The sequence below is a fragment of the Trachurus trachurus genome (assembly GCF_905171665.1).
Source record: "Trachurus trachurus genome assembly, chromosome: 13".
NCBI classification, from domain to species: domain Eukaryota; kingdom Metazoa; phylum Chordata; class Actinopteri; order Carangiformes; family Carangidae; genus Trachurus; species Trachurus trachurus.
Genome location: NC_139892.1, coordinates 13,926,815 through 13,939,633, shown reverse-complemented (window position 1 = coordinate 13,939,633; position 12,819 = coordinate 13,926,815). Strand labels below are relative to the sequence as shown.

The 12,819-nt window shown below is 39.8% G+C and overlaps 2 protein-coding genes across 3 annotated transcripts; both read left to right on the top strand.

Moving 5' to 3' along the window:
* The first annotated feature begins 25 nt into the window (after positions 1-25).
* LOC310995665 (von Willebrand factor A domain-containing protein 5A-like) lies at positions 26-10,819 on the top strand. The gene is made up of 15 exons (XM_083984782.1): positions 26-154; positions 747-794; positions 904-1,106; positions 1,205-1,427; positions 3,586-3,752; positions 3,856-3,970; positions 4,059-4,231; positions 4,322-4,410; positions 4,604-4,748; positions 5,848-5,927; positions 6,065-6,179; positions 6,297-6,455; positions 6,610-6,713; positions 7,454-7,695; positions 10,629-10,819. The coding sequence occupies exons 2-15, from the start codon at positions 755-757 to the stop codon at positions 10,694-10,696; spliced, it is 1,923 nt and encodes a 640-aa protein (XP_083840908.1). The 5' UTR covers positions 26-154; positions 747-754; the 3' UTR covers positions 10,697-10,819.
* Positions 10,752-12,545, top strand: LOC310995666 (von Willebrand factor A domain-containing protein 5A-like). Of its 2 annotated transcripts, XM_083984783.1 has the most exons (5): positions 10,752-10,927; positions 11,357-11,419; positions 11,536-11,720; positions 12,074-12,197; positions 12,310-12,545. In XM_083984783.1, exons 1-5 carry the CDS (start codon positions 10,834-10,836, stop codon positions 12,387-12,389), a joined length of 546 nt encoding a protein of 181 aa, XP_083840909.1. In that variant the 5' UTR covers positions 10,752-10,833; the 3' UTR covers positions 12,390-12,545. The 2 variants fall into 2 exon arrangements, with proteins under 2 accessions (XP_083840909.1, XP_083840910.1); XM_083984784.1 differs by lacking the exon at positions 11,357-11,419.
* Positions 12,546-12,819: the final 274 nt, after the last annotated feature.

Below are 12,819 nucleotides of genomic sequence, written 5' to 3'. Positions count from 1 at the left end.
GGAGCTGAGAGGGGGGCGTGACTGGTTCAGTTTCAACCAGGAGAAGGATTTCTGTGTTAACACACACCTACCTACAGGTTGACTGTATAAAGGCTTACATGTGAATGAAGGAGCTGCTGTGAAAGTGACTCACACTAAACGCGGATCGACAGAGGTGAGCTTTATTCTTCTGTGCTTTTATTCTGCTTATCCGAAATGACGCACTTACCAGCTGTTCACCACTGACATGATGACACGGCGAGAAGCCTCCGTACTAACAGCTGTATAGTCACTGGGTTGTGGATCTTTTGAATGGTTTGTTATTGTTATGTAGCCTAACAAAAACTGTGACAAAGTCTATTTCCTGTAAGCGCACTGACTCGCTCTAAATTAATTTAGACTAACCTATCATTTCCAGTCCTGGAACAAACAGCTGATTAAGGAAACGAAAACAAAACGAAAACGAAACAAGATCTGCTCAGACTGAGTCAGGAGATGCGCGGCCGCACGACAGCTGAGATCTAATTATGTGCAGTGATGCGCTCTTGATTGAATCAGTGTTTGATTAATGAGTAGGCTAGTAGCCTAAATGAGAGAAACATGTTGATTTGTTTTTGAAAAGTCCCCATTTCATTCCTCTATATGCATGATGCACGATACTCATAGTGATGACAGTCATGTTAAACACAATAGATGTTTTAGTACTGTATCTTTCTGACCGCTGAGCATCTCTAATCCACTGTCATATGTCACATGTCATTGGACAGGTACTACAATGGACTGCTGTGGTCTAATAAGTGTTGAGAAGAAACCAGGTACAGAGCTGTTAGAAAATATCTATCTTCAAATGTTTTTACAGATCATGCAACAGTTTTCATTCTGTCTTAATGCTCATCATTGTTTTTCCATCCATGTCTCTGTCAGTTCCTCTGAAGAGCATCGAGGTGGAGCTGGAGGTGAGGGACCATGTGGCTACAGTGGTCTCCACCCTGAACTACGAGAACAAGGAGGACAAACCAATAGAGGCTGTTTTTGTCTTCCCTCTGCCTGGAGATGCTGCTGTCTGTCATTTCAGTGCTAAGATTGGACAGACAGAGGTTGTAGCTGAGGTGAAGGAGAAGCAGCAGGTGAGCTGGACGCTGGAGGTTTATCTCACTGTTAAAGATCTGAAAGAGACAGTAAACACTGATGTGAGTGTTGTTGACGTGTGTCCTCTGTGCTCCAGGCTCGTGAGGAGTACGATGATGCTCTGAGCTCTGGTCAGCAGGCCTTCATGTTGGAGGAGAGTGAGCAGAGTCCAGATATATTCACTCTGAGTGTGGGCAGTCTGCCTCCAGGAGAGAGCGCCTCCATCAGGCTGGAGTACGTCACTGAGCTGGCTGTGCAGGCTGATGACGGGCTGAGGTTTTGTCTGCCTGCTGTGCTCAACCCTCGCTACCAACCTCAGGGTAGGAAATCCAGACAACACTTTTCATTACTTAAACCAAAATCTTTTTGAATAAGCAATAACATGACTTATATTCTTCTATTGTGATATGAACAATATGATTTACTGTATGAGGTTGAAATCTGCCGGAGACCTTTACACCTTTACATACATTCTTACCACAAACACCTTCAAGTGTCTTCGGGGTTCTACATTGTTTTTTTTTCTCCACAATATCTTTATTTGAATTTTAAGCAGCATAGCAAAGAGAAATATAGTCTTTGACATTCCTGCAACATGTCTGTTAGCTGCCTTATTATGTTCAAAACACAACATAAAACAAAAAATCACAGAACACAAAACAACATGCTTCTCATGTTATTTAAGCAGATGATTTACACCACTTAGTGTAGTCCTATTAAATGATACAATGAAAAACTACGGGTATCTGAAAGAAAAAAGAAAAAAAAGAAAAGAAAATGGACAATAAAAAAAAGAAAGATAATAATAATCACAATCTTGGAAACTGCTATATCCACAGCTATTAGTCATTGATTTGATTGTCTATTATGTCTGAGTCCTTGACATATTCAATGAAGGGCCTCCATATACATTCAAATATGTGTTGTTTGGCCTTCAGTATGTAAGTTATTCTTTCCAGTGGTAGGCTCGACAACATCTGTCTTAACCATGGTTCTACATTGTTTGTATTATGTGGAAATATAAAATGAGTTATCACGGCTAATCAATGGTGAACGTGAAGTATTGGAGCTGTTCGCTGACTTTCATTTGGCACCAGTGTCTGGTCATCGCACTGAATCTGTCCCGTCTGAAGCTGCCAGCACCAAACCTCAAACCTAACCTGCCCCCTCCAAGACATATACTATGTATGTGTGCATGTTGTTTTATTTACTGCAAGAGGTATAGCTTCTCATCTGAGAACAGTTATTTTCAACTCAGAGTTTGTCCTTCAACAGTCAAAGTTGTGCAAAGCTGCTTTGTTTTTGTGAAACATTTAATTGCTGTCAGGTGATTATTTTCATCTAAAGTTCTTCAGAAAGTATGATTCATCTGAGAATGCAGAGTGGGTGGAGGCTTTATGCTTACTCACTTTTGAACATCCCCTCCAGGCCTGGCTCCAGGAGTGACTCTCACTTTTTCTCCTGTCACCAAGTTGCTCCATCCATTTTCAGTAAAGGGTCAATTTTCATAAAAATCTGACTATACACACAGGGAAATAAATCTTGACTCAAATGATGAATCAAATTAATGCAACACTATGTTTCTTGATAAATGTAACATAAAATGTCACATTATTTAGAAAAAACATGACCTGCTCCGTGTTGCTAAAATACAGAAATACAGCCAAAAAAGATTTTTCAATTTAATGTTTTCAGAAGACACTACACTTCTTATAAATACACTTCAATCCACTGTAGGCGGATAAAATATTTGATATTAATCATTCCATTGTGGTTACACCATTGGCATTTTCAGAGGCATTCAGTCTTTCTTTTGTTAAAAAAGGTTCAAATGTAATTTTAGATGACATAAAACCAACATGAATACAAAATGTACATTATAAAAAATCAGATGCATGATTTGAAAAAAAAATTTTGATTATTTTTTTCATTTTTAAAAAACTAGGACCATTTTGTCCTGAAGTTACACCTACTGTAAAGTTACACTGGCCAGGGCAAAAACAATTCCCCCAAAACTAAAACTGAGCAGAGCACACTTTTTTTCTGTTGATTTATGTTTAGTCACTTGTTCTGGGAGCAAGAGGCTGAAATGAGTTTCTTCTGGGAAAAGGATGTGTTCACCCTAAGAGACTTGTTGAGGAGCTCAGAGATCTGGCCACAGCTGGACACAGCTGTGTTTAAAATCACTACTTCTGCAGTGAAAGGAGCCATGAATGGAGCCAACTCAATAGGTTTAGGCATCTAGTCATCATAGTACAGACTCAGTACAGGCTGGAAGGGAATCAGGCCTGAGGATCCTTCAAGAGGAGCTGAGGAGAGCAGCCAGTCAGGAGGGCGTCTGGCTGTGATGTTTGTCTCAGCTGGAGCGTTTAGGTTGAAGGATCTTCTGTGGTCGACCAGAACTTCTGCTGGATGAACAGCTCTCGGTCTCTAATGTCTCTTTAATTATGTTATTCTTAACTTGTCTCCTACTCCCAGGTAGTGAAGGAGCCAGTGTCCAGGTGACTTCTGTTCCAGCCTCTCTGGTTCCCTACAGTCTGTCTTTTTCTGCCCGAGTGTCCTCTCCTCGTCCAGTCTCTAAAGTAGAGTCCAACTGTTCCCTGGACCCGGTCCAGTACCTCAACACAGAACAGACCCAGGCCACGGTAGGTAGACTGCTGATGTGTCTGCTGTGTGTGGTTGTTCCTCAACATTAGGAAGACATTTCATAACTTTAATGATGTTTATGCTTGTTTTTATGAACTCCAGGTGAAGTTGGCTGCAGGACACAAGTTTGACAGAGATGTTGAACTTCTGATTTATTACAAAGACGCCCACCAGCCCTCTGCTGTGGTGGAGGCAGGACAGGCCTCTGCCCAGTCTGGTGAGAGAAAACTACTCAAGATGTTATTTTGTAGAAAAATGTACTTATTATCTAAGTAACATTTTTTGGAATAAACATTGTGTTTCAGGCACTCTGATGGGTGATCCAGTCGTGATGCTGAGTCTGTACCCTGAGTTCCCTCAGTCTGTGATGTCTTCACTGGCCCAATGTGGAGAGTTTGTGTTCTTATTGGATCGATCTGGGAGCATGGATGATAGTTACTATGAATCTCAGGAAACATCTCGTATTGCCAGTGCCAGGGTATTCAACAAGTGTTAAGTCAATCATAAAATATTTAATAATTTTCCTCTCACACAGTAGCCTTCACTATCAATTCTCTCCTTCCTTCAGGATACTCTACTGCTGCTGTTGAAGAGCTTACCAATGGGCTGCTTTTTCAATATCTACAGTTTTGGGTCGACTTTTGAACACATCTTCCCGTGAGTGACTAAGCAGACAATATGTACAAATGTGTTTTGCATTAGTACATGGTGATTGATATTTGGCAGTTCTGCTAAACCCTGCAAAATTAGTACAAATCCATTATTAGTAACTATTGTATAGTTGAGAAATGCTGAGGATTTGAGATACATTGCACCACCTGACCTCTTTCATTTGTGTTTCTGATGGCAGTAAGAGCGTGGAGTACTGTGAGAAGACCTTGGAAGAGGCTGTGGCCAAAGTTGAAAAGATGGGCGCTGATCTGGGAGGAACAGAGATCCTTGAGTCGCTCAAGCACATTTACAGCCAGCGCTGCATTCCCAATCAACCCAGACAAGTACAGTAATACACTTGTGCATATCCACCACGTACAGTATTCAATCCTCTTATCTTACCCCATGCTTGAACATGCCGTTTGTTATGATAAATCCATAACTTGCACAAGCGTTCTTAGGAAGGCACCACCATGTAAGATTGAAAGGTGGGAGTCACCAACAGGTTTGATGACAGGCAGCAGCCCCACCTTCCACTTTATCTCACTCAGCATTAGGTGTGGGTAACCACTTGACAGCTTTACTCCTCCCAACAAATAGGGCCACAGATCACATAAGATATTTACACAGTTGAAAATCGACCTTCAGTCAAAGCCATCTGTTATGTTTATGTACCACCTTGTGCTCCAACATAGTGTAGTGGTAGTGCAGCAAAGACGTTCAATAATAAGACAGTGCTTTAATCCAGGTCAGGCAAGCTGTTTGTTCCTGTTTATTACAACAGTGAGTGCAAGTGTGGGGGAGAAGTGCAAGCACGGCAGTTTCGTCAGACCACTTTAGGTATGTGGTTATGGGCTGTCAGAGGCATGGGCTGATGGTACAGCCAGAGACGTTGCTACTGTATGCTAATGCTTACAATCAGTGTTTTGTTACTAAGGAAAATGGTGATGGATTAGAAGTGGTGTGACTGTGACGTATCTAATCCTGACCCTTGTCACCTTTTGGGGGCAGATAGTGCTGAATACTTTTTCAGGCACTTTGTGATTGCTACTTGCGTCATGTGAGAGAAGATATGAGGAAGGGCAAGCTCTATAGAAACAGCTTTAAGCACTGGGTCAAAACAAGGTGTTCAGGTCTGTGGCAAAAGTGACACAGTGCATCATGTCAATTATTAAAACCACTCCCAGTTGTTTGCTGAGAGCTTTAATCACAGTGTTTCAGTAAACCAAAGCAGGTGCTTTACATCTGGCATAGGAGCAGCTCATGCTTAGCATTTCTTGTTTACTCAGAGTTGTACAAGAACAATCTTGAAGGAACCAGTTTGTTTAAAGCTCATACTTACCCCACCTTTGTTGTTTCTGCAAAAACAATCCAACATGTCATTCAAGAAAAAAATATGAATGGATATATGACCTAAACCCATGTGTAAACTCTCCACCCCAGCTCTTTGTCTTCACTGACGGAGAAGTGTTCAACACCAAAGACGTGATAAATCTGGTGAAGAAGAATTCAGGTTCCCACAGGTGAAACAATAAACTATACATGCAAGACACACCCAAAGTATTACAACAACGTGGATATACATTGGGTGTGTGGGTGTGGTTCCTATACTGTAGTGCTGTGTGTTTAACAAAAACAACAAAAAACTTCTGTATTTCAGGTGTTTCTCCTTTGGGATCGGGGAAGGAGCCAGCTCTGCTCTCATCAATGGGATTGCCAAGGAAGGAGGAGGTCACGCCCAGTTCATCACAGGAAAGGACAGGATGCAACCTAAAGTAAGAAGAAACATGGACGAATTGATTTTTTAAATTGATTTTATTACAGGATTACAAATCTAGTGTAAGTACTTTCTTGTAAGAGCTAAATTTCAACTACTATATTCGTTTAACCAGGTGATGCAGTCGCTGCGGTTTGCCCTGCAGCCAGCTGTGGAGGACATCTCAGTCAAGTGGGATTTACCAAAAGGAGTGTCTGTCACTGTTCTCTCTCCACCAATCACAACACTTTTCCAGGGTCAAAGGTCACTGGTTTATGCCCAGCTCACTGGACAGGTAGGAGCAGCACCAACTCACAGTGAAATACAGTATGTAATGGCTAAGGACAGATTTCCTACTGACCAAAGCGATTAATTGTCATTACAGTACATGTGTTCATTGTGTCATCACATAAGCATACATGGTTTCTAACTGTGTGAAACTTTCTCAGAGTTCAAAGGCATCAGAAGGTTCAGTGACGGTGAAGTACAGCCTGGCAGGTCATCGCTCTGAGAACCAGCTCCACTTCAGTCTCAAACCTGCGGAGGACACGGGGTAAAACCTTCGATTAGTTAGCAGAATTACTTAAAGTCACAAACTAGGCTGATGCAGTTTTTACATTCTTAATTTAAGGCAGTATGATCAAATGATTGCACATATGATTCCACACAACTTTTTTTCTATGTGGGCTTTATGATTTGAATAAAAAAACAAACAACAACCCAAAAAAACCCCACAAAAATAATCAGTAACATGATAAATATACACGGTGTCCCATAAAGTTGGAATAGTTTTGTTTTCACACACATGTTCCTCTTTTTATTCCTATTATGGTGAAGGTACTTCTGCACACCGGTTTACAAAAAGGTGCGTCAGAGGAGAAGAGTGACATAGGCGAAGTAACTCCCGCACACTTTTTTCTCAACTTCCTATTCCTATTATAAAAGTTAATTGTGTTTTCATTTCCACAGTGATATGTTTAAATCCCATTGTCACAATCTTTTCATGAGAAAAGGTCAAATAAAATATTTTACTCCAACTTTATGGGCAAAGTGTACTATGCTAACACACACTGTGATAGTGAAATTTGAAAATAATGAACCTGTATTAATAATTGCCATTATACAGTAGGTATACGAGCATGCTGATTAGGATTTACTCAAATAACTGGAAGTGCTGTTGTAAAATGAATAGTGCATATTTTACTTCTAATTTTCATACATTGGAAAGTTGTCTTGTGTCCATATACTTTTAACAGTATTGTCGATCTCATCATTACTCTGGTCTATCCGCAGATTGACAGTTCACAGGTTGGGTGCTCGGACTGTAATTCGCTCCTTGGAGTTGGTGGAGGACAGAGATTATGAGGAAGAGCCAGAGGAAGAGCCAAAGCAAGATGGAGGAGTGAAGCAGAAGGTGGTGGAGCTCAGTGTCCAGTCAGGAGTGAGCAGTTCCTACACTGCCTTCATTGCTGTCAACAAAAGTGACAGCAAGCCGCTTGAAGGGCCTCTGATGCGCAGAAATATTCCAACAGCCAGTAAGTGTGTTTTTCAAAGAGCAAATAGCCAACAGGACATTTAACCTGTTCAATGAGGATGCATGTTCCATGTGTTGTGGTGTATATCTAGCGTGTATGGTGTATGTCTATCTAATTTGGCTATTATGACAAAGACAGAAAACCTCTATATGTCTAAGCACATGTGTCCACTTCATGACATTCAACTATGATGGAATTTAAAGGGATAGTTCAACATTTTGGCAAATTGGTTCATTGCCATAATCCCTATAGTTTTAGGTTCGTTACCTTTATTTGTCAGTGCAAGCTATTTTTAGAACGGCGCAGCAGAGCCCCGAGCTGCTCAGAGCTACGCTATAGAGCTAGGGATATTTCATGGAGCAAAGCACGTGCCTCTGGTTCAAACTGGATCTGACTGGCAGAATTTTCGTTGTCTGCGTAATCATTGTCTTGCCATGATTCGCAAGGCAAAATCATCTTATTACCTGTCCTCCCTTTCTGAATGTAGAGGAAATCCAGCTAAATTTTGGAGAACTGTTAAGACATTATCTCACTGCAACACTTCAACACTGCCAAACTATGTGACCAGGGCCTCTACAAAAATTCCTGATAAACAAAAACAGTGTGATGCCTTCAATGAACATTTTATTGCTGTGGGTAACCTTTTTGCTGAGTCAAGTTCATTACCTTCTGACCCAGCTTGTGATGGTCCTGCTATTGGATGTAGCTCTGGGCCCTGTAGGTTCTCGTTTAGACTTTTCTCTGATCTGGAAGTATTTGATGCTCTGTGTAAGATAGATCCAAAGAAATCTACTGGAGCCGATCAGTTGGACCCACAACTCTTAAAACTGGCTGCTCCTATTATTACTGTTACGCTGACGCACATTTTTAATTTGACTGTGATCACTGAGAGTATTCCAACTGTATGGAAGACTGCCTTGGTATCTCCCTTACACAAAGGTGGTCCTGCAGATGATTTAAATAATTATCGGCCAATTTCTAAACTGCCTTGCCTGGCTAAAGTATTAGAGCGACTAGTTAATAATCAATTAAAAATATTTTTGTCTACTTTTAACATTTTAAATCCCTGTCAGTCTGGTTATAGATCTGCTCACAGTACTCTCTCAGCAACAGTCAAAGTTACTAACGACATTGTCAAGGCTTTAGATAACAAGCTGGTCTGTGCTACTCTTTTTATTGACCTTTCAAAGGCCTTTGACACAGTAGACCACTCATTACTTTTAAATCGCCTGGAAACTATTGGTTTTGATAAAAAAAAAACTGGTAATTGGTTTAATAATTATTTAAATGACAGATTTCAGGCAGTATTGGCTGATGGCTATCAATCAGATTTTGTGCGTGTAACTAAAGGGGTTCCTCAAGGATCCATTTTAGGCCCTATCTTATTCACCCTTTATATCAACAATTTAGGCATCGGCATGGCTAATAGTTCTATTCACCTGTATGCTGATGACACAATTCTTTACTCTGTTGCTCCAACTGCCGATTTAGCTCTTAAAGGACTACAGTCTGATTTTAGTACTATAGAGCAAGCTCTAATTAATCTTAAATTAACACTTAACCCAAAAAAGACAAAATACATGATATTCACCAGATTGCACTCTTCCTTGCCATTACATGGTGGTATCTCAACAGCTGGCGGGACTCAAATTGAGAGAGTGTCAAGTTACAAATATCTGGGCATTTGGTTGGATGACAAACTGTCTTTTAAAACTCATATCTCTGATCTTACCAAAAAACTTAAGGGAAAATTATCATTCTTTTATCGTAATAGATCTTGTCTGTCAATGGAATGTAGAAAAGAACTTGTTCAGGCCATTTTCTTATCTGCACTTGATTATGGTGATGTCATTTACATGCATGCTGCTCTCTCTACATTGAAACCCCTGGATGCACTTTATCACTCCTCTCTTCGTTTTATTACTGGAGATGTGTTCCGAACCCATCACTGTGTTCTTTATAATAAGGTTGGCTGGCCATCCTTAAGTGTAAGGAGGGAACAACATTGCATGGTCTTTATTTACAAAGCCTTACTTGAAATTTTACCTGTTTATCTTACTAGCTTAATCTCACTTAGAGTCTGTAACTTACACACTCGTTCACAGGACACCTTGGTTTTACAAATTCCAAGTATCAGGACAGAATTGGGGAAGACTGCCTTTCAGTTTTATGCACCCCAAAAGTGGAATAATCTACAAAACTGTCTGAAACTGGATCATCTCATTTCCTTAGATAGTTTTAAAAACGTATTATCGAATGTTTTTCAACCTGTATGTAATTGTGAATCATGACCTTGTATACTGTATAATTGTGTTTTTGTAATCAGGGCGTCATTGAAAAAGAGAGCTCGCTCTCAATTGACCTTCCCTGAATAAATAAAGGAGAAATGAAAATGAAATAGAGGCTAATGGGATTTCTTGGTTTCCCTCATCAAACTCATCAAATGCACAATACAACAACTCCAAAACGCTCTGGTGGACAAGTTGTGACCTGCACATTCACCACGCTATGAGATAATAACAGAACGTTACGAGACAGAGTTGTTTTCGAGGTAAATGCAGAGACTGCTTGCTGAAAAACTGCCCTTGACAGGAACGCGCATCAGCCGTTTTGCATGAATTTACCTTGAAAACAATGAGGAAACATATTTATTATTGCAGCGGTGATCAGCCAAGAGTGTCTGTACTACACTAATTCATATTAAAAAGAGAATGACTTGAACAAAAGTAATTTATAGAAAACACAGGCAACAACTCAACATTTTAAAACTACACACTGCAAGGAAAATAAATATGCAACAAGTGAATAAACCAAAAATAATGTGACCTTTACTGAAATGCAGCCGGTAACAACGCTGCACAATAATCATCAGTTATCAATTTTTGTGAACAGCTAATGGTCATTTAATATTGTACTTGTTCTTTTTGTCACAGTGTATGGTGGTGGCGGCATGATGCTTCAAAGGTGCTGTGCAATGTCTGCTCCCTGTTTTGGTGAGTAAAATGATTTTTGACTTATTCTTTCGCAAAAATACATAAGGGATGGACATTGCTGATTTGGCGAATCAAAGCATAAATGATGCTAGTTAGCATTTGCAGCCTATAACTGGCTGGATCAAGCTGAATAATTTCAATCAACATGAAATTTTCTGTATGCCTTTGGTTTTCTAACAATGCATTTCTTATCTTTCTTATCGAAGATCTTGGTGACGATGGAGAGGAGGGTTTGTCAGGTATTTATTTTTGTTTCAGCAGGTTAGGTTAGGTAAGGTTATACTTTTTTTTTTTTTTATCCCTGAGGGGAAATTCATAACAACAGCATAAAAGAGAAACAGGACATTGAGTACTAAATAAATATAGTATATATCATAAGATATGTAAAATTATACAAAGAATAAAATACATAATTCATAAAATACTTTTAAAACTAATGAGTTTTCTTAAAAACAGTTTTAAAGTGCAAGGGGGTAAAAGTGTTAAATAAATACAACGTCAAACTAGATAGATAGATAGATAGATAGATAGATAGATAGATAGATAGATAGATAGATAGATAGATAGATAGATAGATAGATAGATAGATAGATAGATAGATAGATGCTGGCTGTCTGTTCATACTGTATGTGGTGTGTCATGCTTATTAATGAAATTTCCTGCTACAGATGTCTGTTACCAGTCATGTTCAATTGAAGAGTGTGACGACATGTCCGGTGATATCAACGAAGGTATTTGTATTGTTTCATGCTGAATGCGCTATTGAAAGAAAATGCATGTGGCATACATTCTAGATAGATTTTCTCACCCGTTTCCTCAAAATAATTGAACCTTTGCATTTTTAAAGATTTGGCCTGCGGAAACACGTGGGGTGGAGTGGCTGACCTCCCCAAGATTGAGAAACAACGTAAGGACCCTCTGCTGCAGTTAGTTTCCCTGCAGAAGGCGTCCGGCTGCTGGCTGCTGGATCCAGGTCTGGCTGCTGCACTGGGAAAGACCAGTGAGGAGCTGGACAAGGCAAAACCTTCAGCTGTAAGTCCTTGTAGAAAAAAATGTATTTAGATCTCATTACATGATTGAGTACTGCACAGAAAATATTATAAATTAGAATAAATAAATACATCTAAGGTACAAATAACCAGTTTAAATGAAGAATTTGAGGCTGTAATGGGCAGCAGGAGATAATCATGCAGTATACAGTAGCCTACTGTATATGATCATCTCCCAGCAAAGTCATAAACTTTGCTTTGGCACCCCCTTGTGATACTCTTCATGAAAAGCATAGATCATACTGTATGTATGAACAGCTCACATCAAAGTGTTTGAGTGTATTCTTTTATTTCACACAATCTTACTGCTGTTTGAATTGCGTGTGTGTGAACTAGGCGAACCAGGAAGTGTGGGCCACCACTCTGGCTCTGATCTGGCTTCATGCTTTCAAGTTGGATGCTAAGGAGGAGTGGGAGCTCCTGGCTATGAAGGCTGCATCATGGCTCCGTGCTCAGAACGGTAAAATTTGTACTGAACTTTTGTTTTTTAAACAGTGTGAGCTGATTTCCTTCCTTCAGTAAGTCTCCTCTGCTAATTGTTGTATGTTTTTTTTATTCTTCTTCCTCTTCAGCTCCATATGTGGCAGAATGTGTGGAAGCTGCAAATACAGTGTTGGGTTGTGAGGTGCAGAAAAATGCCCTAGGGCTCTGAGGTTTTCTTCAGGATCACTGCACAGAAGGAGATTCACCTGATCCTACTGTTCCGATGCTTTGTCTGCTCAGGATAAGAAATGTAACAAGATGCAAATATTGGTCCAACTTGCCTGTATTGCTGCTTTGTTTCTCTCACTAATATTAAAATTCAGTCTTTGGGCCTGGAACTTGATTTATGAATAGTGCATACACCACACTCCTCCTGTCTGGAAGGCCCCTACAGGACACTGTATGCCAGCACAACCACATATAAGAACAGTTTAGTATTTTGACAGTTTGATAAGTCTTCAGACACAATATGGAGGGAAAGGAATGTACATTTGTGGATGAATGTCAAATTTCAAACTTTGACTTGAATTTATAACCTTACAAAATAACTCACTGCAGAATAAGATTTTCATTTTTGGAAACGTATACAATCTTGTTTT

Excerpts from the sequence above, each read along its gene's own strand:
- LOC310995666 (XM_083984783.1), top strand. The coding sequence starts at position 10,834 with ATGAAATTTTCTGTATGCCTTTGGTTTTCTAACAATGCATTTCTTATC. Across the intron at positions 10,928-11,356 it reads TGGAGAGGAGGGTTTGTCAG|ATGTCTGTTACCAGTCATGT; the intron begins GTATTTATTTTT and ends TTCCTGCTACAG. Across the intron at positions 12,198-12,309 it reads ATGGCTCCGTGCTCAGAACG|CTCCATATGTGGCAGAATGT; the intron begins GTAAAATTTGTA and ends CTTCCTCTTCAG.
- LOC310995665 (XM_083984782.1), top strand. The coding sequence starts at position 755 with ATGGACTGCTGTGGTCTAATAAGTGTTGAGAAGAAACCAG. Across the intron at positions 4,232-4,321 it reads CTCGTATTGCCAGTGCCAGG|GATACTCTACTGCTGCTGTT; the intron begins GTATTCAACAAG and ends TCCTTCCTTCAG. Across the intron at positions 4,749-5,847 it reads TTCCCAATCAACCCAGACAA|CTCTTTGTCTTCACTGACGG; the intron begins GTACAGTAATAC and ends TCTCCACCCCAG.